Source organism: Salmo trutta, chromosome 39 (assembly GCF_901001165.1).
Source record: "Salmo trutta chromosome 39, fSalTru1.1, whole genome shotgun sequence".
NCBI classification, from domain to species: Eukaryota; Metazoa; Chordata; class Actinopteri; order Salmoniformes; family Salmonidae; genus Salmo; species Salmo trutta.
Genome location: NC_042995.1, coordinates 14,767,949 through 14,792,628, shown reverse-complemented (window position 1 = coordinate 14,792,628; position 24,680 = coordinate 14,767,949). Strand labels below are relative to the sequence as shown.

Here is a 24,680-nt window from a genome sequence, read left to right as displayed (position 1 = left end):
CTGGTAAAAGGTATATAAGGGCACAAGCTGTGAACCAACAAACCAAGTACACAAAACACCTTCTTTCATGTTTAATTCCACAATGGCATATTTAAGACGACACACAATACAAAAGCGGACATCAGATCAAAACTTGGGCCATATACATGTGTTTGTTGATTTTTTTGGGGGGGGGGTAAAAACAGTTATTTCCATATATTACAATACTGAACGGAGATAACAGTTGTAATAATTTTCAAAGAGCATGGATCTATGGCATACTTGACTCCAAACACACAGACATTGAGAATAGTGCAGAGAAACACAAGCTGTTGAAAGCGCTTTTTATAGAAGTAAAGATGGGACGCGTATTCGACAAGTACTGTCATTTTAGGGACACTGTAAAGATATGTAGAAATGTATGAATCCTTGTAAATTATTCACACTTGTCTCTCACACTTCAATCCTTGTCTCTCACACTTCAAATTCCTCTTGACATGCGGACGGATTGAAACAAACATGACCACCCAAACTACCATTTAGAAAGTGTGCAATATTTGCCAGCAAATATCCACAAAACTGGGAAGTGATTGTAGACTACTGGTGTATTTGGGAGCAAAAAGCATCAGGTAAATTATATATTGTATCAAGAGCTGTATCACATCCGGCTGTGATTGGGAGTCCCATAGGGTTCCCTGTGGCTCAGTTGGTAGAGCATGGTGTTTGCAACGCCAGCATGGTGTGTGCCACGCAAGGGTTGTGGGTTCGATTCCCACGGGGGGCCAGTACAAAAAAAAATAAATGCATGAAATGAAATGTATGCATTCACTACTGTAAGTCGCTCTGGATAAGAGCGTCTGCTAAATGACTAAAATGTAAATCGGGTGGGTGGCGCACAATTGGCCCAGCATCGTCTGGGTTTGGCCGGGGTAGGCCGTCATTGTAAATAAGAATTTGTTCTTAACTGACTTGCCTAGTTAAATAAAGGCCAGCTCAAACCTTTCTGTTTTTTACATTTACCAAAAAATTTGAGGCAGACAGTGCATGTAATGACAAAAGCAAGAGATGTGTTTGTTTTGTTGTTGAAAAGGAGGAATCAAAAAAGATTTGGCAATACCGAGAGTCCAGTAGAGTAAGTGCAAATATCTAGTAAAATCACATATCAATCGGATAAATACGGTGAGAGTGAAAGCAATGAATCTGTCAGGCCAACAATGAACCTGTCAGGCCAGCAATGAACATGTCTTTTTAATCTGCTTCCAAAAATATTCCTATGCAGCCATAACCTTGACATCAACCACCTAATGGAATGAGAGAATCATTGGAATGAATTATGTTGATATGAGCTTGTAAGATAAGCCATGCTGTAGCAACCATGGTGAAGTCACATCCAATAGCTAAAAGAACAATGTCAACAATGGAATGAGAGAAAGCAGATGATACTTTATAGACGCCCAAAAAACATTTGATGAAAAGAGAGTAAAGGAATTAAAGAACTTTGACACAGTACTGTTCTTTTTGAACCCAACTTGGTTCAGTAAAGTTTTGACAGACGTTATCTTTTTAAACCGAGTTAAAACCACACAACACAAACATTTAGACAGCGTGTAAAAAAAAATGTTAGCTAGGTCGACATAAAATACATTATAAAGCTTATGTACAAACTGTTGCAAAACTGTACTATGGGCTCTGTTACTTGGTGACTGACATTGAATAAAACTCTGTTCATACAAACGTGTACGGTACTTACCGGGATATATTATCAGCAAGTAAATACCTTCTGAATATTAGCAGCGATCACTAATATATGTGATGACTTCAGTAAATATATAAGGGTAGGACTGGTCATGTAAATTGACTGTAGCTTAGCAAATTGTTGTCATAAACGTTAAACCTTCCTATCTTCAAAAGTCACCTCTACATATCTCATTCAGCTCAATTTAAACTGGGGCCTTAACAAAATGTGGACATGCAATAATAATAATTGTGAATCAAATGAATAAACTTGACGTTTGAGGTATGTTTTGCTGACAGTTTCATTTTGATCCTCTGAAACAGCTCAGAGAGAGTATTTAATAGCAAGCCAAGGGGTCCCCAGGATACAACATCAATCGCGGATCAATACATAGCAAACACTATTGACTCTGTACCAAGTCCGTAGTATAGGCAGCAGCTGCACATGTAAACAACGCCATGGCGCCCATGTTTGGGGGGAAGGACGGAGGGGAGGACAGAGGGGAGGGATGGAGGGAGGGATGGCTAACACTACCCCACGGTCCTATGGTTCAGCTTACACCAGTGTCTCTGGGAGTGTGTCTGCGTTTTCTGAGGACAGGAGTTGCCAGATCTGCCATCTGTCCCTCTGCCAGTCCTGCCACTCTTGGCTCATGGGTACCATGCTGTCCGTGGTGGGGGAGGCTGAGTTCTGTGGCACCATTGGCCTCCCACCCTGCAGGGGGTGCTGGTGAGGGGGTGCTGCGGGGGAAGGGGAGACAGGCTGGGCTGGTTTAGAGGCAGCGGGGGAGAGCCTGGAGGACGAGCCACTGTAAGGGGGAGGGGGAGGACCTGAGTGGGCAGAGTTAGGGCTGGGGATATCCTGGTGTCTAATGCCCTGGGGGAGGTCCTCTGCGCTGCTGGCTGCTGATTGGCTGTCGGGGTGCGGATGGGGTGGGGTCACAGGATTGAGGCTCAGCAGGAGGCGCGGCCGTCCCGCCTCGCCATGAGGGCTGCTGCAGACCCGTGTCACAGGAGGATGGGGCCTGCATTCGGCCACGCCCAGCGAGGTCTGTGTCCGTCGTACCACCTGCCTGGCATCGCCTTGGAGACAGTCAAGTCCTTCCTGGGAGCTGCGTGAGCTGCCCTCTGACATGTTGCTATGGGAACCTGGAGATACAGATGTCAATGGGAAAAGTCCGAAAATGAAGATAAGTAAAAGTCCAAAAATGTGATTGTTACATTTCAACAGCTTACCTGCATAAGGCTGGTCCTTCAGCCCTGGTTTCAGAGTGGAATGCCAAGCTCCCCAGATATTAGCATGCTCCTCTGACGTATAGGACATAATGAACATGACCGTGTTTAGGGACCAACATACTCATCATCATCATCATCATCATTATCAAGATTATAATCATCATCATCACCTCCATCACAATCCTCACCATCATCATCGTCATCATTATCAAGATTATAATCATCATCATCACCTCCACCACAATCATCATCATTATTAAGATTATAATCATCCTCATCACCTCCACCACAATCATCATCATCATCATCATTAAGATAATCATCATCATTACCTCCACCACAATCATCATCATCATTAAGATTATCATCATCATCATCACCTTCACCACAATCATCATCATCATTAAGATTATCATCATCACCTCCACCACAATCATCATCATCATTAAGATCATCATTATCATCATCATCATCATCGAGATTATCATTATCATCACCTCCACCACAATCATCATCGTCATCATCATCATCATCATCATAATTATCACCACCATCACCACGATCATATCAACCACAGCTAAGTAAAGACTGGACAGTAGTCCCCTCACCTTTTGAGACCCAGGGATTGGACCCATGGGTGTCCCGTGTCCGTCCTGCCACCTCCCTCACCAGGGTGTACTGTTCTGACCTTGGGCTGGTCCCTTCCCTCAGGTGCTCAGACAGAATGGGGGAGTTGTTGTCATAGGGGGACAGCTCTCCACTGGATACCTTGTTGGAGTCACTGGAGGAGCGCCTCTCGCTCAGGGAGAAAGGATCCTCCGATCGCAACACGTCTGGACTCCTGTGGAGTGGAAGGAGGGATGGATGAGGGAGAGAAAAGGATGGGTAGAGAGAATAAAAAGATATTGCCATAGATGATGGGTTCTTCACTTTCTCTCAACAGACATGAACACCAGGCTAAGCAACTACTTTCCATGAGTACTCAAAATGTGTGACTGTGATGTGCTGTGGAAACAATGTACTCACTGTGATGCCTTTCTCCTGAGCAGATAGTCTACCACATCAGGATCAGTCTCCAGTAAACTCATCAGGACCTCATTCTGCAGGTCCGGGGGCACCTACACACAGACAACAACAGACATGACCAAACAAGTACAAAAAAAAACGGTTTATGTATGTAATGGCACATGATGGAGCACTAGGGGGTGCTATTGACCAAGACAACCTCATAGTGAAAGTGAGTCTAACTTTTTCCATCTTCATGTTTGGTGATCACAAGCCAGTCAATACATGAACACATAGTATAACATTGAATACTATTAAATACCAATCATGGTTGAATTACCATTACCATTGATGATCAGTTATCATATTAAAAACTGCAAACATTTGCCTCCATCCTATGCAAAATATGTAGAATTCCAGGAAATGAGCTGTAAAACTGCAAAAAAAAATCTCCGCCCCATGGCAAACTTATTAGAATTACATGAAATTAATTATAAAAATAAAATTTACGCCGACCCACGAGCCACTGCGGCCCCTCATATGTTGCCCCCATCAGTTGCCCATCCCTGATGTATAGTGTCTGGGCAATGGGCAATAAAATACATGGGTAATAAAATAAGTGATTTGGCAATGAAGCACGACAGTCCAAACACATCCAACTAAAGAGCTACAAACATCTTTATTGGTTTACGTCAGGACCTTCAGCAAACAACCCAGCCCAGTCGAAAAACACGAGGGATAGCATTTCAGGACCTAACAAGACCTCTTTCCAGCGTCCCGCCACTACCTTGAATTACACAATCTGAGCGGAGGGAAAAACAACCTCTGCAAAGTTCAACGAATACGACTTCTGTTCGGGGAAATGGTGGTGGTGGTGTCGGAACAATCAGTGCAAGGGATTGGCCCATAAGTCTCTCTGGCACCGTCTCAAAAGCCTGTGATTTGTAGTGGTCCGGAACTGGGCCCTAAGGCCTTTAATCAGGTCCAGGATCAGCTCTAACAAAGGCCCACAGAGCTTTGTTTTCATTCTATAAGACAGAACCATTGTCTGGTAAAGCCTGGAGATTCTTTAACTTAAACACAGGCTGCATCCCAAATGGCACTGTATTCCCTATGAGCCCTGGTCAAAAGTAGTGCACTATATAGTGTACAGGGTGCCATTTGGGATGCAGGATATGTTACTGAGTGGCACTGCTAACCCGGGACGAGGGAGGGAGGGAGGGAGGGAGGGAGGGAGGGAGGGAGGGAGGGAGGGAGGGAGGGAGGGAGGGGAATGTGTGATGGCAAGAAAGAGGACAGGCAGAGGTAATGGAAATGGTATGGCTGTATACGGACCTAGGACATAGAGTTCATCAAATGTGTCAGTGCTAAACCCATGTATTTGACATGGTAACTACATAAACAGATTGAGTTTACACAATGTAGGTTATGTAGTTGTTACAACTTCTCTACAACTGCGTCACCTCACCTGTGTACAGTGTATACAATGAACTCACAAGGGAGTCTTACTTACTGGCCAATCTAAAGTGCTAATTAATTGTAGCTTGTTTGCTGGCTATTATGAATACATTACTGTAACTACACAGTACCTGCCTGTCCAATTACCATATATGTGCAAAGTTATTATAAAGAGGGACTAAACAGGAGAGTGGGTAGGATATCAACACACACACACACACACACACATAGTATCTCCATATCTCTGTTCAAAGTATGACATCTATAAAACATACACATACGTGCACAGGCACGCACACACAAAGAACCCCCCCCACACACCATGAAGAGGGAGTGGAAGGTTACGATCATCCTCTGGAGAACAGCGATAACAGCGGTGCTCTCCTCCGCGCGGGCCGAACTCTGCACACTGAACTCCTTGTCTGAACTCTTCTGCTTGTGGAGCAGGTTGGGACCAAAGATGGTGGCCAGGTTCAGAGAGGTCATCTTGTTCCCCGTCACCTGGAGGAGATGAGGACATAGGAATAACAATAATGCCAGCTGCTTAGCAAATGGTTTTATCTAAAGCCACTAGCCGTATAGTGAGTGCATACAGTTTTAGTGTGTCCTGTATGTGATTCCTGCATAGCATGGAATCACATACAGCCACACTAGACTTGGCAAACAAGTGCAATTGACTGTCATTAACACAAAGAGATACACTTCATTATACTTCCTGAGTTTAAAAAAAGAATTTGACAAGATATAATACTATATTGACCTCATAGAATACCATATTGACCTCATAGAATACCATATTGACCTCATAGAATACCATATTGACCTCATAGAATACCATATTGACCTCATAGAATACCATATTGACCTCATAGAATACCATATTGACCTCATAGAATACTATACTGACCTCAGAATACTCTACTGACCTCAGAATACTCTACTGACCTCAGAATACTCTACTGACCTCAGAATACTCTACTGACCTCAGAATACTCTACTGACCTCAGAATACTCTACTGACCTCAGAATACTCTACTGACCTCAGAATACTCTACTGACCTCAGAATACTATACTGACCTCAGAATACTATACTGACCTCATAGAATACTATACTGACCTCATAGAATACTATACTGACCTCATAGAATACGATATTGAGTGCTTCAGGAAAATAACTAGCTAAACAGATTGGACAACTACCATGAAGAACACGCAACAATGGCTAAACTGAGACTTCAGCATGATGTCACAGAACAACAGCCGTCTGTATCCAACCCTCCGAAATAGCCTCGTCCCCTTGATCACATCAAGAGACCAAATCAGTCACTGTGCGTCAGAGGGACACAATGACATGACAATGTTATGATTGCGTGTTCCTGAGAGCTTGTGCCCCCCCCCCGAGAACCCGAGACCTAGTCTCAGTGCGACTTAGGGAGGGAGGAAGCTATGCTGTTGAAGCGGCAGCTTGACGCCGGTTACACACCTATCCAATCCTCTCAGATCTAGTTTATTTATAGGGAGGTCTAGGGGGTAGGGTAAAGGAAGGGGTCTTCGCCTCACCTCCTGTCCGTCTTTGTCTTGGCTGTCGTGGGCGTGGTTGGCCACGGTAGAGAGGAACTGCAGGAGGCGATGCAGGGTGTCGCTGTTACAGGCTGGCAGCAGGTAAACCAGGAGCTGGGTGGCACTCCGCTGCTCCTCACAGTCCAGCACTATAGAGGTACAGGACAGGGGTCAGGGGCTTGAGGTTAAGAGTGAGGATTCAGTCTAAATCATTAGAAATATGTCACACTCTCACATATATACACATAGACATACAGTATACAGTAGTGGCCAAAAGTTCTGAGAATGACACAAATATTAATTTTCACAAAGTTTGCTGCTTCAGTGTCTTAAGATGTTTTTGTCAGATGTTACTATGGAATACTGAAGTATAAGTACAAGCATTTCATAAGTGTCAAAGGCTTTTATTGACAATTACATGAAGTTGATGCAAAGAGTCAATATTTGCACTGTTGACCCTTCTTTTTCAAGACCTCTGCAATCTGCCCTGGCATGCTGTCAATTAACGTCTGGGCCACATCCTGACTGATGGCAGCCCATTCTTGCATAATCAATGCTTGGAGTTTGTCAGAATTTGTGGGATTTTGTTTGTCCACCCGCCTCTTGAGGATTGACCACAAGTTCTTAATGGGATTAAGGTCTGGGACCCAAAATATCGATGTTTTGTTCCCGGAGCCACTTAGTCATCACTTTTGCCTTATGGCAAGATGCTCCATCATGCTGGAAAAGGTTGTCACCAAACTGTTCCTGGATGGTTGGGAGAAGTTGCTCTCGGAGGATGTGTTGGTACCATTCTTTATTCATGGCTGTGTTCTTAGGCAAAATTGTGAGTGAGCCCACTCCCTTGGCTGAGAAGCAACCCCACACATGAATGGTCTCAGGATGCTTTACTGTTGGCATGACACAGGACTGATGGTAGCGCTCACCTTGTCTTCTCCGGACAAGTTTTTTTCCAGATGCCCCAAACAATCGAAAAGGGATATATCAGAGAAAATGACTTTACCCCAGTCCTCAGCAGTCCAATCCCTGTACCTTTTGCAGAATATCAGTCTGTCCCTGATGTTTTTCCTGGAGAGAAGTGGCTTCTTTGCTGCCCTTCTTGACACCAGGCCATCCTCCAAAAGTCTTCACCTCACTGTGCGTGCAGATGCACTCACACCTGCCTGCTGCCATTCCTGAGCAAGCTCTGTACTGGTGGTGCCCCGATCCCGCAGCTGAATCAACTTTAGGAGACGGTCCTGGCGCTTGCTGGACTTTCTTGGGCGCCCTGAAGCCTTCTTCACAACAATTGAACCGCTCTCCTTGAAGTTCTTGATGAACCGATAAATGGTTGATTTAGGTGCAATCTTACTGGCAGCAATATCCTTGCCTGTGAAGCCCTTTTTGTGCAAAGCAATGATGACGGCACCACCCTCCTTTCTTTTGAAGCTTCCAGTCTGTTATTCGAACTCAATCATCATGACAGAGTGATCTCCAGCCTTGTCCTCGTCAACACTCACACCTGTGTTAACGAGAGAATTACTGACATGATGTCAGCTGGTCCTTTTGTGGCAGGACTGAAATGCAGTGGAAATGTTTTTGGGGGATTCAGTTCATTTGCATGGCAAAGATGGACTTTGCAATTAATTGCAATTCATCTGATCACTCTTCATAACATTCTGGAGTATATGCAAATTGCCATCATACAAACTGAGGCAGCAGACTTTGTGAAAATTAATATTTGTGTCATTCTCAAAAATTTTGGCCACGACTGTACATGTAGACAATGACATTCACAACACTTGGCACAATGTATGCACTCTGGTAGGCTAAAGCCCAACATTTACAGTGCATACAGCATGCCTGTGTGTCACCCAAGTATACACTCTTAAGTGTGGGTTTAGTGCAAACTGAAGGTGTGTCCTACTAAAAGAGGCCAACGAAGGGGATTGGGAATAGGGCAGAGAGTGATTCTAATGCTGCACACAGAGGGTAGTATTCATAAGTAGTGAAGTTGATGTTTCCTCACACATGGTGTTTATGAAGGCAGTGTAGAGCTCCTTGGTGAGGAGAGGGTCAGGCATGTCTCTGAGGAACTCCTTGAGCAGCGCGGCCACGTCGTGGACACTGTGCTCCTCATCCAACTGGACGTCCACTCCCCGGTCAAACTCCTCCCTCAGCTAAGAGACAGAGTACAACAGAACATGAGGTATGCCGTGTAGTCCACATACTTTACTGTTTATAGCGACTACAGTTAGAAAGTGAACTCAGAGAAACACTAAAACATATTCACATCACACGCATATAAACACATTCCGCACACATTACGGGGACACACAGATATACACAGATACGCACACACCAGGTGTGACCTTGGTGGTGAAAACATTCTCACAGGTAGTCCTGGTCCAACCGGTTCTGTTCCCATACTCTATCAACCTGCTTACTCCACAATCTGACCCCTAGCATTACTCAGGATTAAAATGGGTCCACTTAGTCCAGTAAGATAAGCATTATAACCAAGTATTGTATTTGATTAAGCATTATAGTGAAGTTTGATTATAGCTTGTGTTTTAGATAAAAACTTGGTTACAGATCTAAATGTTGGCAGGAAGTAGCCTACTCATATAGCTACTTCCTTAAGTGAGAGATGGTTGAGATTTAAGTCACTTTGAAAATACGATCTGTTAGTGATGTTGATGATATAGTCAGTTCTTTTTCAAGTCAGCAAACGGGGGATTACAGTGAGAAGTCATGTAAATTGTCTCACATGGTGACATTTTGATTCAACACGCTGATAGCATTGTATCCCTCAAACGGTGAGATGTTGAAAATAGAAATAAACTCCCCATCACAGAGCGGAAACAACACCATTTAAGACCGAGACTGAAATTGGCTGGCACCAGTGCTTGTTTTTGCTGACCTGAACGAAAGATTAGGATCTGCCATTGTGAGCGCAACGCAAAAGGCGAACCTGATCCTAGATCAGCACTGGGATGGAAATTACACGCAAACAGGGAAGACGAGAAGTCCAAACTCAGAGAACACAAGTCGGAAAACACTCAAATCTCCTTATTAAAAACAGAGACATTGTCCAAAAACAACACTAAAACGAATTGAGTTCTCTCTCATAATAACCAAAAGCAAACGTTCAACTGACATAAAAAAAGGAGGGAAAAAAATGAATGGCGAGCAAAAAATACTTAAAACCACACTATGGTTTTTAAAGAGTAAAACCACATTATGACCATATAGGCAGAACATACATATCCATGTAATCTGATACATTATGATATAAAAGGCGAACCTGATCCTAGATCAGCACTGGGATGGAAATTGAATACAGGCCCTGGGATGGAAATTGAATACAGGCCCTGGGATGGAAATTGAATACAGGCCCTGGGATGGAAATTGAATACAGGCCCTGGGATGGAAATTGAATACAGGCCCTGGGATGGAAATTGAATATAGGCCCTGGGATGGAAATGAACGCTAAAAGCCCTGCTTGAATTACAAACATGGCATTAAGGCTCGACTGCGTCCCTTTGTAGACTAGGGCCACGACTACAGAGGAGCCTGGCTCTTCAGCCAGGGCCAAGTTCATTCGCTCTGCTTCCTTTAATAACGTACGCTGAACTAATGCCAAGTGGATGTGCATTCTCAGAAGCAGCGGCAATATCAAAACCAATGCATGAATATAAATATATTGTGTCAATATATCCGAATTTTAATAGCTTCTATCTATATACATTCATTTCAATAGCTTCTATCTATATCACAGTGTACAAAAATATAATGTAATTAGCATTGGTCCCTGTAAAAAAAATTATAATAAGGACTTATAAAACCATATTGTCAACCAGAACAGTCAATTAATAAAATGTGTAATTCATTTCAATCGATGCTTCAACTGAGTTAACGATTCAAGATCCCCTATTAATACGATGGATTAAGTTATACGATGTCGCCGACCACTCACGGTGGGCTGAAACAACAGCTTTGTGCAGCAATGTGTAAGAAGTATCAAAAAGTGCCTCCCCCAGGTTCTCACCTGCCTCACTCTCTTCTTGGAGCTCCCCACTCGGAATATCCCCACCGTCTGAAGACCTGTCGGAGGAAACAGCGGAGGACATAAATGAGCATCATCCTCCACTGGTCAAAGAGACACTCAAGCCGAATAATCCCAGATGGAAGAGATGTGAAGATGTAGCCGCCGTAAGCCTCCTTTCAACACAGAGATCATAAACCAGCAAACCTAAAGCAATGCTACTGTGGCCCATTCCCGCCTAAGTGGACTTTAGCTCCTAACGCTCAGTCCAGCAAGTGAGGATTTAAAGACTGCGGGAGAGTGGGGGAGTAAACCAAGGGTTCGACGTTGAGAAGGATTGCAAAGTCGGTTCACTGAGTGTCAGGAATGAATGGCCAGACACTACTGCCTTGTTTCTACATCATCTTGGTTGGGCAGTGCAGAGCGGGGTAAAGATGTGGGGCTGGTTGGGCAGTGCAGGGCGGGGTAAAGATGTGGGGCTGGTTGGGCAGTGCAGGGCGGGGTAAAGATGTGGGGCTGGTTGGGCAGTGCAGGGCGGGGTAAAGATGTGGGGCTGGTTGGGCAGTGCAGGGCGGGGTAAAGATGTGGGGCTGGTTGGGCAGTGCAGGGTGGGGTAAAGATGTGGGGCTGGTTGGGCAGTGCAGGGCGGGGTAAAGATGTGGGGCTGGTTGGGCAGTGCAGGGTGGGGTAAAGATGTGGGGCTGGTTGGGCAGTGCAGGGTGGGGTAAAGATGTGGGGCTGGTTGGGCAGTGCAGAGCGGGGTAAAGATGTGGGGCTGGTTGGGCAGTGAAGGGTGGGGTAAAGATGTGGGGCTGGTTGGGCAGTGAAGGGTGGGGTAAAGATGTGGGGCTCGAATCAGATCGGGTGAGTGATCCCTGACAAAGACGAGGATTTTGACCACAGGAATAGAGCCGTGACCAACACATAGGAAATGTTTTGAAACAGGGAGGTGCTACCTGCACTCGTTTTTGTTTTCCGTTGCAAAACCTTTTGCTACATTGTGCCCTGCTGAACAGGCCCCAGGTGTGATTAGTGAGAGGGGCCGTGTTCATTCGTACCATACTTCTCCAGGTGCTGGCAGCAGCTGTCCACCAGGCGAGGCACCTGTCTGTAGATAGGGTTGAGGCTCAGCCTCTTGTCCCGGTGCTTCTCCTTCTTGCTGGGCGCTTCAGCGGGCAGAGAGAGCTGCAGCGCCTCCAACAGACGGGATTGGTTATCGTCCAGGTCTGTGATGGAGTCCACCGACATGCCCCCCTGCAGACCACAATGAGAGCATTATCAAGCTGACGTCTACTTGAGGTCACAGACACACACAAACACACACGCACACACACACACACACACACACACACTCACACGGCGATGGAGTGTGTGTATGGAGTTGGTACAGTAGGCGTGTGGGGGGAGACCCTCACCCTCCTGCGTGCCCGCGGGGCAGCCTCGGGCGTGCTGGGCGACGTGGACTCGTTAGCTGTCTCCGAGGTGGAGCTGAGGGAGGAGTTACTGCTGGACAGCTCCTTATTGGTGGACCTCTTGGTGGCAAACTGCAGGATGGACGACACCAGGTCCGACGGGTCCTTATGCTCCTCCCTGTGAGGAGGGTCCTGACGCAGGCCATCCTGGCGCTGCCTGTGGGTCCGGTCATTGGCGATCACCTGGGACAGGGCCATACCGAAGGCCTGGGGGATGCATTCTGGGAGGGGAGGGAGAGAGAGGAATGTAAATACCATATTCTTAGCAGAGAGAGAGACAGAGACAGAGTGTGGTCGTGTATGCATGAAAGATGTGTGTGGTCCTCCGTGTGAATGGATTGTGAATGATAGAGATCTTTAGATTATGATCGTTACTGTATTGATTGTTCTGTGAATACTCATTGAATATTTGGACACAGGTGTTGTGGCGCACGTATCCACGTATTCGACTACATCATATTTACTTTGAGGCATTGGTAGGCCCACAAGAGAAAAAGGAGACATTCTTAACGTGTGCTATAATAGTATAAAAAAAACAACCCATAAATTACGTTTTAAAGGTTTCCTGATTCAGCGCCAAATCCTAACTGGAGAAGTGTGTGTGTAGCTCAGACTTTTGTGTAAATCATGCATTGATGTCAATGGGAGCTTGGCACGGAAATTCAAGTTACGTACTTGGATCTCCAGTGAGGAACTCAGTCATCACTGTCAGCTTCTAGCGGACTAATGAAAGAAATACCAAAAGATCGTTTTTGGGTGGTATTTTCCTTTAATGGTATGTATCAATTCCCCTACCAGACACAGGTCCCTGACAGTATACTCTTAAGAAAAAAAGTACAATCTAGAACCTAAAAGGTTTGTTCAGCTGTACCCATAGGACAACCTTCTGAAGAAGCCTTTTTTGGTTCCAGGTAGAAATTGCATTTTAGTCTAAATGTTGTTATTGACATAGCCTTGTTCTGGTCAATGTTCTCTACCTACAGTATATAGTAGTCTAAATGTCCAAATTCCTGTTAAGTTCAAAAGAATATAAGACACAAATTGCTGACACAAATGAGGGTTTGGAACTTTAAAGCGTAATTATTTCAGAATGCTCTTTTTGCAGATAGAACCTTATTGTCCCAAGCTCTCGATATATAAAAACAATATTAACAATGGATTGTTATCATAGTGACCAAGAGACAATGCAAGAGACATGACTGACATGTAGGAGACAGAATGATAGAGAGGAAGGGAAGGAAGACAAGGGAGAAAAAGAGAGAAATTCAATTCACACAACAGAAAGAGAAGGGATTCATGGAAATTCAATTCACACAACGGAAAGAGAAGGGATTCATGGAAATTCAATTCACACAACGGAAAGAGAAGGGATTCATGGAAATTCAATTCACACATTGGAAAGAGAAGGTATTAAGCTAAAAAAAATAGCTGTTTACAGACTTGGTTTATCGCAGCTCAGGATTATCAACATGAAACAAATCTCCAATTAAACATTTCAAGATACCATCTGTGTTTCGATGAACATGCCGAAAAGAGATTACTACACATGCTACGAATAAAACAGATTAAACTAAATCTCATAAAACGTCTCGTCCAGCCTATATTTTCCCATAAATAAGGCAAACAAGGAACCATTTCTTAACAGTAAGTCAGTTTAAGACTTCTCTGCACGTAAGCCCACCACATTAGCCAGGTGGTCTTCGATTCCAGTGAACAATAATGTCCTGCTACAAGTCATTTTTAGAACAGGCTCATGGCAGTCTCGTAAATTCAATTAACAGCGTCTGTGTGATCTGGCACTACTCTAGGCCTGTTCTCACTCTCTGTCTAGGAGAGAAACTAAACTATTTCAGTGTGCCTACTCAAAATGAGCACACTAAAATCAACTACTGTCACGACCTTTAGAGCAAGTGCGTCTCCAAACCGGAACCGAGAGAGATACAGACTACAGTAAATGTTAAGCCATGTTAGGTTCAATGTGGAAACCGTTGTTGACATTGGATGACAATATATCTTCCGGTCCACAACAAACCCAAGGTCCACCCAATCGCAAGACAAAGGCATCACCCAGACAGATTTCTGTTTCAGTCCCCGAACACATTCTGTTGTTGCAGTGCAGTGTTAGGAGGCTACATTATAAACAGGTCCCTCTCAGGAGTGAGTTTGATGCAGTGTGTACCCTACTGTAAGTTCATTTACTATGGTTGTCTACACAGCTGAGAGAGAGGCTGCTCCAGAGGCCAGTACGGCATCACGTCAACCCAATGGACGACAGCACATGCCACATCATCACACATGTCCCACTCTGGTGACAGATTGAGCCAGAGCTTTGAGACAACACATGACAGCTGGGATAGATAGAGGGGGAGGGAGAGAGGGAGGGAGGGAAGCAGGGAGAGAGGGGGGAGAGAGGGAGGGAGGGAAGCAGGGAGAGAGAGAGGGAAAGCGGGGAGGGGGAGGGAGGGAAGCAGGGAAGCAGGGAGAGAGAAAGGGAAAGCGGGGAGGGAGAGAGGGGGATGGAGGGAAGCAGGGAGAGAGAGAGAGAGAGAGAGAGAGAGAGAGAAAGAGGGATGGAAGCAGGGAGAGACAGAAAGAGAGAGAGGGAGAGAGAGGGGGAGGGAGAGAGAGAGGGATGTAGGGAAGCAGGGAGAGAGAGAGAGAGAGAGAAAGAGGGATGGAAGCAGGGAGAGACAGAAAGAGAGAGAGGGAGAGAGAGGGGGAGGGAGAGAGAGAGGGATTTAGGGAAGCAGGGAGGGAGAGAGAGTCATCATGTACTAAACAACCACATATGCTAGGTGACACAGTCCACTCTCTCTGCAACCACAAATTTTGAGAATGTTTACTTAAACACACACACATGTATGTATGCACGCGCACACACATACATACACACACACCCTAATGACACAGCATTTGGCAGCCTGCATGTTCACAGCCACTATGTTTCTAACCCAGTACCTCAGGGGAATTGTTTCATCGACCGCCGATCTCTCCCGCAGTGAGTTTACATGACATGAGAAACTGAGAATGGGACTGCTGCTGTGATGAATTATTTACATACAGTACCAGTCAAAGGTTTGCACATACCTACTCATTCAAGGGTTTTTCTTTATTTGTTATATATTCTACATTGTAGAATAATAGTGAAGACATCAAAACTATGAAATAACACATGTGGAATCATGTAGTAAACAAAAAAAGTGTTAAACAAATCAAAGTAGCCATCCTTTGCCTTCATGAAAACTTTACACACTCTTGGCATTCTCTCAACCAGCTTCATGAGGTAGTCATCTGGAATGCATTTCAATTAACATGTGTGCCTTGTTAAAAGTCAATTTGTGGAATTTCATTCCTTCTTAATGTGTTTGAGCTAATCAGTTATGTTGAAACAAGGTAGGGGTTGTTTACAGAAGATAGTCCTATTTAGTAAAAGACCAAGTCCATATATGGTAAGAACAACTCAAATAAGCAAAGAGAAATGACAGTCCATCATTACTTTAAGACATGAAGGTCAGTCAATCTGGAAAATGTCAAGAATTTTTGAAAGTTTCTGCAAGTGCAGTCGCAAAAACCATCAAGCGCTATGATGAAACTGGCTCTCGTGAGGACCGCCACAGGAAAGGAAGACCCAATTTCTGAGGCTTTCATGGTTGAATTTCTGCAAAGAAACCACTACTAAAGGACACCGATAACAAGAAGAAACTTGTTTGGGCCAAGAAACATGAGCAATGGACATTAGACCGGTGGAAATCAGATTTTTGGTTCCAACTGCCATGTCTTTGTCAGACGCAGAGTAAGTGACCAGATGGTCTCCGCATGTGTAGTTCCCACCGTGAAGCATGGAGGAGGAGGTGTGATGGTGTGGGGGTGCTTTGCTGGTGACACTGTCAGTGATTTATTTAGAATTCAAGGCACAGTTAACCAGCAAGGCTACCACAGAATTCTGCAGTGATACGCCATCCCATCAGGTTTGCTCTGGGACTATCATTTGTTTTTCAACAAGACAATGACCCAACACACCTCCAGGCTGTGTAAGGGCTATTTGACCAAGAAGGAGAGTGATGGAGTGTTGCATCAGATGACCTGGCCTCCAATCACCCGACCTCAACCCAATTAAGATGGTTTGGGAAAAGTTGGACCACAGAGTGACGGAAAAGCGGCCAACAAGTGCTCAGCACATGTGGGAACTCCTTCGAGACTGTTGGAAAAGCATTCCAGGTGAAGCTGGTTGAGAGAATGCCAAGAGTGTTAAAAGCTGTCATCAAGGCAAAGGGTGGCTACTTTGAAGCATTTCAAATATTACATATATTTAGATTTGTTGGTTACTACATGATTCCATATGTGTTATTTCATAGTTTTGATGGCTTCACTATAATTCTACAATGTAGAAAATAGTAAAAATAAAGAAAAACCCTTGAATGAGTAGGTGTGTCCAAACTTTTGACTGGTACTTTATACCACTTAGAGTAGTTTTTACCTCCATCTCTATGGAGAGTTACCTTCCATCAGATCTGTAGTTAGCACGTTGCCAAATATGCCGTCTGTGATGCAGGCACAGTGGCTGTATTTCAGCCCAGTCCCCTTAGAAGGAGTTGCTCCACTTTGCTAAAAATATCCCTGCTCCTCCCCTAGTAAATATGTCTATGTTTCATAGCCACTCTGCTATTCACCTGGGCCTGGGGCTACACTTTAAAAAAAGGTGCAATCTAGAACCTTAAAGGGTTCTTTAGCTGTCCCCATAGGAGAACCCTTTGAAGAACAATTTTTAGTTCCAGGTAAAAGGCTTTTGGGTTCCATGTAGTACCCTTTCCACAGACGGTTCTACATGGAACCCAAAAGGGTTCTACCCGGAAACAAAACGGGTTCTACTATGGGAACAGCCGAAGAACCCTTTTGCAACCCTTTGTTCTAAGAGTGTAGGGCTGGGGACTGACAGGTTTCTGTTCTCTCTGGAAACTAAATGTTCAAGACTGGGAAAACGTCTTCAGAAATGTGACAGCGTAAAAATAAAAAAGTAAAACCCAAAGGAAAAATTCAAACAAGAGCGCTTAACCCCTGGTTCTAGTTTGCATCTGAAAAGACACCCAATCCTTATCTTTCCAATATTTCCACGATCCTTATGCCTCCTTAATCCATTTTGAAGCACCAATAGTGAAGAGACTGCTTTCAATGTCTGCCTTGTTAAACAGTGTTAATTGTATTACCAAGGAGGACACTGCTTGCATAGCCTACAGATCTGTTAAATTAATTTGACCAGTTTGTCACAGCAGGAAAATGTACAGTACAAAGCACTTAGTCTTTCCAGAAAATACCATGCTGAGGGGTTTGCACTAGTTACCACAGCTAAAGTCAAAATTGGCTACATAAATAAAATAAAAAAATATAAATTACTTTTGGTTAATTTAAGATTAGGGTTAGGCATACAGTTAGCAGTCTGGTTAAGGTTAGGGTTATTTTACCAAGATAAACTGAAGAAATGGGCAGGCAACCATGTTGAAGGCTTCACATCAATGTACCTTTATCTTTGTTTTTCTCTTTCGCCAAAGAGTCCAACTTCCTCCTCAGTGACTTCTTCCTTTTCTGTCCATCTGAGAGAGAAAAAGAAAGAAAATAAGGAAAAACGGTCAGTTATCTGTACACACTGATAACAATCCACACAATGACCTGCTGTCACATTAGCTGATCTCTTCCATTATCATGTACGTCGGCCATTTTGGAGATGATCAAGCCAGTGGCTTCAAAGAGCATTGGTTATCAAAACACTGCAAGATAACAAGATAACAAATGAGTGTCTCCAGCCTCTGGTCCAGTGATGTTATCAATAGAGGATCAAGAGGAAAGAAACAGAGGACATTCTCATTTCCTCTTGATCCTCAGGCTTTCCTGTGAAGAGGGATTATTAAGGAATCAGCCAATCAGCATTCAGGGATCGAACCATCCACTTTATAGTAAGGAATCAGGGCCCCAGTTCACCTGAGCTCAATCCTGGAAGTGAAACTTAACCCTGAGAAAAGTAGAGAATGAGCACCTTCAATGTAAAATGTATTTTATAGAATATTATTCTACTATTATATCAAGGTTACAGCACACTACTTCACAAGATTAGATATCACCAGCAGTGGATGACTTGGAAAATTTCACATCATGCTTTGAATTAGGGTGGATCCAAATATGAGTTTCATTTTGAAAACGACTGAATCGTTATGAGGAAGGGAAAGAAGTGTTTTGTCAGCTGTCAACAAGATCTATGACTCCTAGCAAGATCTTTGATTAATGCAAAGGAAACCTTTGCAGCTTGGACCAAGGGTTGGAACTCTTATTGAGGAAATACCTCAAAACAGTGTCTATAGCCAGAGCGCCTCTAATCAAACAGTCAATGAATCTGTCTTCAAAACAGTCAAGATGTTATTAACTGGGCACACACTGGTTGAATCAATGTTGTTTCCACGTCATTTCAATGAAATTACGTTGAACCAATGTGGAATAGATGTTAAATTGATGTCGATGCCCAGTGGGTATGCTCTTTTATGATTGGTTTACAATCTTAACAAGGATGTTTTTTTCACATTGGCTCAGTTAAATCCCACTGTTCGTTGAACAGATATATATATATATATTTTTTAGGCTAGTTGAGAACAAGTTCTCATTTGCAACTGCAACCTGGCCAAGATAAAGCAAAGCAGTTTGACACATACAACAACACAGAGTTACACATGGAATAAACAAACATACAATCAATAATACAATAGAAAAGTATATTTACAGCATGTGCAAATGAGGTAGGATAAGGGAGGTAAGGCAATAAATAGGCCATGGTGGCGAAGTAATTGCAATATAGCAATTAAACACCGGAATGGTAGAATGTGCAGAAGATGAATGTGCAAGTAAAGATTCTTGGGTGCAAAGGAGCGAGACAAATAAATAAATACAGTATGGGGATAAGGTAGATTGGATGGGTTATTTACAGATGGGCTATGTACAGGTGCAGTGATCTGTGAGCTGCTCTGACAGCTGGTGCTTAAAGCTAGGGAGGGAGGTAAGAGTCTCCAGCTTTAGTGATTTTTGCAGTTCGTTCCAGTCATTGGCAGCAGAGAACTGGAAGGAAAGGCGGCCAAAGGTAGAATTGGCTTTGGGGATGACCAGTGAGATATACCTGCTGGAGCGCGTGCTACGAGTGGGTGCTGCTATGGTGACCTGTGAGCTGAGATAAGGCGGGGCTTTACCTAGCAGAGACTTGTAGATGACCTGGAGCCAGTGGGTTTGGCGTCGAGTATGAAGCGAGGGCCAGCCAATGAGAGCGTTCAGGTCGCAGCGGTGGGTAGTATATGGGGCTTTGGTGACAAAACGGATGCCACTGTGATAGACTGCATCCAATTTGTTGAGTAGAGTGTTGGAGGCTATTTTGTAAATGACATCACCGAAGTCGAGGATCGGTAGGATGGTCAGTTTTACGAGGGTATGTTTGGCAGCATGAGTGAAGGAGGCTTTGTTGCGAAATAGGAAGCCGATTCTAGATTTCATTTTGAATTGGAGATGTTTAATGTGAGTCTGGAAGGAGAGTTTACAGTAGAACCAGACACCTAGGTATTTGTAGTTGTCCACATATTCTAAGTCAGAACCGTCCAGAGTAGTGATGCTGTATGGGCTGGCAGGTGCGGGCAGCTATCGGTTGAAGAGCATGCATTTAGTTTTACTTGCATTTAAGAGCAGTTGGAGGCCACAGAAGGAGAGTTGTATGGCATTGAAGCTCGTCTGGAGGTTAGTTAACACAGTGTCCAAAGAAGGGCCAGAGGTATACAGAATGGTGTCATCTGCGTAGAGGTGGATCTAAGAATCACCAGCAGCAAGAGCGACATCATTGATGTATACAGAGAAGAGAGTTGGTCCAAGAATTGAACCCTGTGGCACCCCCATAGAGACTGCCAGAGGTCCGGACCACAGGCCTGCCGATTTGACACACTGAACTCTATCAGAGAAGTAGTTGGTGAACCAGGCGAGGCAATCATTTGAGAAATCAAGGCTGTTGAGTCTGCCAATAAGAATGTTGTGATTGACAGAGTCGAAAGCCTTAGCCAGGTTGATGAATACGGCTGCACAGTAGTGTCTCTTATTGATGGTAGTTATGATATTGTTTAGTACCTTGAGCGTGGCTGAGGTGCACCCATGACCAGCTCTGACATTACTGTGCAGCCGTATTCATCGACCTGGCTAAGGCTTTCGACTCTGTCAATCACAACATTCTTATTGTGCTTCTACACCTGCATTTCTTGCTGTTTGGGGTTTTAGGCTGGGTTTCTGTACAGCACTTTGAGATATCAGCTGATGTAAGAAGGGCTTTATAAATAAATTTGATTTTGATTTGAAACCAGATTGCATAGCGGAGAAGGTACGGTGGGATTTTAAATGGTCGGTAATCTGTTTGATAACTTGGCTTTCGAAGACCTTAGAAAGGCAGAGAAGAATAGATATAGATCTGTAGCAGTTTGGGTCTAGAGTGTCTCCCCCTTTGAAGAGGGGGATGACCGCGGCAGCTTTCCAATCTATGGGAATCTCAGATGATACGAAAGAGAGGTTTAACAGTCCAGTAATAGGGGTTGCAACAATTTCGACAGATCATTTTAGAAAGAGAGGGTCCAGATGTCACGTCCTGACCAGCAGATGGAGCTAGTGTTTTAATTTTGGGGTCAGGACGTGGCAGGTTTGTGTTTGTTAAATGTTGGGTTGATGATTGGGACTTCCAATTGAAGGCAGGTGTGTATAGTTGCCTTTGATTGGAAGTCCTATATAGGTGTGTGTGTTTGTCTTTGGGGTTGTGGGGAATTGTTTTGCACTGCGTTTTTTAAGCCTGCAAACTGTTGCTGTCGTGGTTTTTTGTTTTCCGGTGGATGCTTTACTCCTTTTGTTGAGGAAATAAAATATGAGTATCCACACTTCCGCTGCGCCTTGGTCCTCCATTACAGACGACAGCCGTGACAGAATTCCCCACCTTCACAGGACCAAGCAGCGGAAGAAGGCTGGCAAGGACTGGGAGACCGAGAGGCACCCCCAATAATTTTTTAGGGGGGGGCACAAGGGCTGTGTGACGGGGCAGGAGCTGCCCGCCAGTCAACAGTCGCCAGAGCTGCCCGCCAGTCAACAGTCGTCAGAGCTGCCCGCCAGTCAACAGTCGTCAGAGCTGCCCGCCAGTCAACAGTCGTCGGAGCTGCCCGCCAGTCAAGAGTCGTCGGAGCTGCCCGCCAGTCAACAGTCGCCGGAGTGGCCAGACTGCGCTGAACTGCCGGAGTGGCCAGACTGCGCTGAACTGCCGGAGTGGCCAGACTGCCCTGAACTGCCGGAGTGGCCAGACTGCCCTGAACTGCCGGAGTGGCCAGACTGCCCTGAACTGCCGGAGTGGCCAGACTGCCCAGACTGTCCCGAGTTGCCAGACTGCCCAGACTGTCCCGAGTTGCCAGACTGCCCAGACTGTCCCGAGTTGCCAGACTGCCCAGACTGTCCCGAGCTGCCAGACTGCCCCGAGCTGCCAGACTGGCCAGACTGCCCCGAACTGCCAGAGTGGCCCGACTGCCTGGAACGGCCAGAACCGGAGCCACCTCCAGGATAGGTGGGTTGGGGAGGGAGGGTGTAGCACAGTGCCGTCGGTGACGGCAGCCACCCTCCCTTCCCTCCCTTATTGTTTAGGGGTTATTGTTTATGGGTTTTTTGTTGGTGTTTTTCTGTTGGTAGGTGCATTCCGGGGACTGCACCTTGAGGGGGGGGGTACTGTCACGTCCTGACCAGCAGATGGAGCTAGTGTTTTAATTTTGGGGTCAGGACGTGGCAGGTTTGTGTTTGTTAAATGTTGGGTTGATGATTGGGACTTCCAATTGAAGGCAGGTGTGTATAGTTGCCTTTGATTGGAAGTCCTATATAGGTGTGTGTGTTTGTCTTTGGGGTTGTGGGGAATTGTTTTGCACTGCGTTTTTTAAGCCTGCAAACTGTTGCTGCTGCTGTCGTGGTTTTTTGTTTTCCGGTGGATGCTTTACTCCTTTTGTTGAGGAAATAAAATATGAGTATCCACACTTCCGCTGCGCCTTGGTCCTCCATTACAGACGACAGCCGTGACACCAGATTGTCTTGCCCGGCTGATTTGTAGGGGTCCAGATTTTGCAGTTCTTTCAGAACATCAGCTATCTGGATTTGGGTGAAGGAGAAGTGGGGGAGGCTTGGGCGAGTAGCTGTGGGGGGTGGTGCGCTGTTGATTGGGGTAGGGGTAGACAGGTGGAAAGCATGGTCAGCCATAGAAACATGCTTATTGAAATTCTCAATTATAGTGGATTTATCGGTGGTGACAGTGTTTCCTAGCCTCAGTGCAGTGGGCAGCTGGGAGGAGGTGCTCTTATTCTCCATGGACTTTACAGTGTCCCAGAACTTTTTTGAGTTTGTGCTACAGGATGCAAATTTCTGCTTGAAAATGCTAGCTTTAGCTTTCCTAACTGCTTGTGTATATCTGTTCCTAACTTCCCTGAAAAGTTGCATATCACGGGGGCTGTTTGATGCTAATACAGAACGCCACATGGTGTTTTTGTGCTGGTCAAGCACAGTCAGGTCTGGAGAGAACCAAGGGCTATATCTGTTCCTGGTTCTACATTTTTTGAATGGGGCATGCTTATTTAAGATGGTGTGGAAGGCACTTTTAAAGAATAACCAGGCATCCTCTACTGACGGGATGAGGTCAATATCCTTCCAGGATACCCGGGCCAGGTTGATTAGAAAGGTCTGCTCGCTGAAGTGTTTTAGGGAGCATTTGACAGTGATGAGGGGTGGTCGTTTGACCGCAGACACATTATGGATGCAGGCAATGAGGCAGTGATCGCTGAGATCTTAGTTGAAAACAGCAGAGGTGTATTTGGAGGGCAAGTTGGTTAGGATGATAACTATGAGGTTGCCCGTGTTTACGGATTTGGGGTTGTACCTGGTGGGTTCATTGATAATTTGTGTGAGATTGAGGGCATCAAACATAGATTGTAGGATGGCCGGGGTGTTAAGCATGTCACAGTTTAGGTCACCTAGCAGCACGAGCTCTGAAGATAGATGGGGGGCAATCAATTCACATATGGTGTCCAGGGCACAGCTGGGGCAGAAGGTGGTCTGTAGCAAGCGGCAATAGTGAGAGACTTGTTTCTGGAAAGGTGGATTTTTAAAAGTAGAAGCTCGAATTGTTTGGGTACAGACCTGGATAGTAAGACAGAACTCTGCAGGCTATCTCTGCAGTAGATTGCAACACCGCCCACTTTGGCAGTTCTATCTTGTCGGAAAATGTTATAGGGATGGAAGTTTCAGGGTTTTTGGTGGTCTTCCTAAGCCAGGATTCAGACATGGCTAGGACATCCGGGTTGGCAGAGTTTGCTAAAGCAGTGAATAAAACAAACTTAAGGAGGAGGCTTCTAATGTTAACATGCATGAAACCAAGGCTTTTACGGTTACAGAGTTCAACAAATGAGAGTACCTGGGGAGTAGGAGTGGAGCTAGGCACTGCAGGACCTGGATTAACCTCTACATAACCAGAGGAACAGAGGAGGAGTAGGATAAAGGCTATCAGGACTGGTCGTCTAGTGCGTTCAGAGAAGAGAGTAAAAGGAGCAGGTTTCTGGGTGCGATAGAATAGATTCAAGGCATAATGTACAGACAAAGGTAAGGTTGGATGTGAGTACATTGGAGGTAAACCTAGGCATTGAGTAAAGATGAGAGAGATATTGTCTCTAGAGACATTGAAACCAGGTGATGTCACCTGGTGGGAGGTGGAACTAAATGGTAGGTTAAGGCATATTGAGCAGGGCTAGAGGCTCTACAGTGAAATAAGACAATAATCACTAACCAGGACAGTAATGGACAAGGCATATTGATATTAGGGAGAGGCATGCGTATCCGGGTGATCAATAGGGGTCCAGTGAGTGGTTGGGCTGGCTGGAGACGCGGCGATTCAGACAGCTAGCAGGCCGGGGCTAGCAAGCTAGCAGATGGGCCTTATAGGGATGTCTCGATGGAGGAAAGTCTATTTTAGCCTCCGCGTGCGGTGATGTCGATAGACCAGTCGTGATGGATTAGTAGGGTTCCGAGTAGCAGAGGGGTCTATGTCCAATTGGCAAAATAGCTATAGTACTCGGATACTATACTCGGATAGCAACTAGCTAGCTGCGATGATCCAGGTGAAAATGTCCAGAGCTTGCGG

General features: G+C 45.0%; 1 protein-coding gene across 4 annotated transcripts in view; it reads right to left on the bottom strand.

The window, feature by feature from the left end:
* Positions 1 to 1,200: 1,200 nt before the first annotated feature.
* Positions 1,201 to 24,680, bottom strand: part of LOC115179879 (rho GTPase-activating protein 6) — a 79,342-nt gene continuing 55,862 nt past the window's right edge. For 3 of the 4 annotated variants that reach the window (XM_029741768.1, XM_029741770.1, XM_029741771.1), the window contains exons 3-13: positions 17,989 to 18,060; positions 12,416 to 12,693; positions 12,059 to 12,254; positions 11,004 to 11,059; positions 8,982 to 9,132; positions 6,974 to 7,122; positions 5,734 to 5,913; positions 3,976 to 4,067; positions 3,558 to 3,790; positions 2,950 to 3,021; positions 1,201 to 2,862 (exon numbers count right to left, since the gene is read on the bottom strand). In XM_029741768.1, coding sequence (XP_029597628.1) covers positions 2,270 to 2,862; positions 2,950 to 3,021; positions 3,558 to 3,790; positions 3,976 to 4,067; positions 5,734 to 5,913; positions 6,974 to 7,122; positions 8,982 to 9,132; positions 11,004 to 11,059; positions 12,059 to 12,254; positions 12,416 to 12,693; positions 17,989 to 18,060 — 2,072 coding nt within the window. In that variant the 3' untranslated portion in view covers positions 1,201 to 2,269. The remainder of the gene's footprint in view (positions 2,863 to 2,949; positions 3,022 to 3,557; positions 3,791 to 3,975; positions 4,068 to 5,733; positions 5,914 to 6,973; positions 7,123 to 8,981; positions 9,133 to 11,003; positions 11,060 to 12,058; positions 12,255 to 12,415; positions 12,694 to 17,988; positions 18,061 to 24,680) is intronic. The other variant, XM_029741769.1, reaches the window with a different exon arrangement.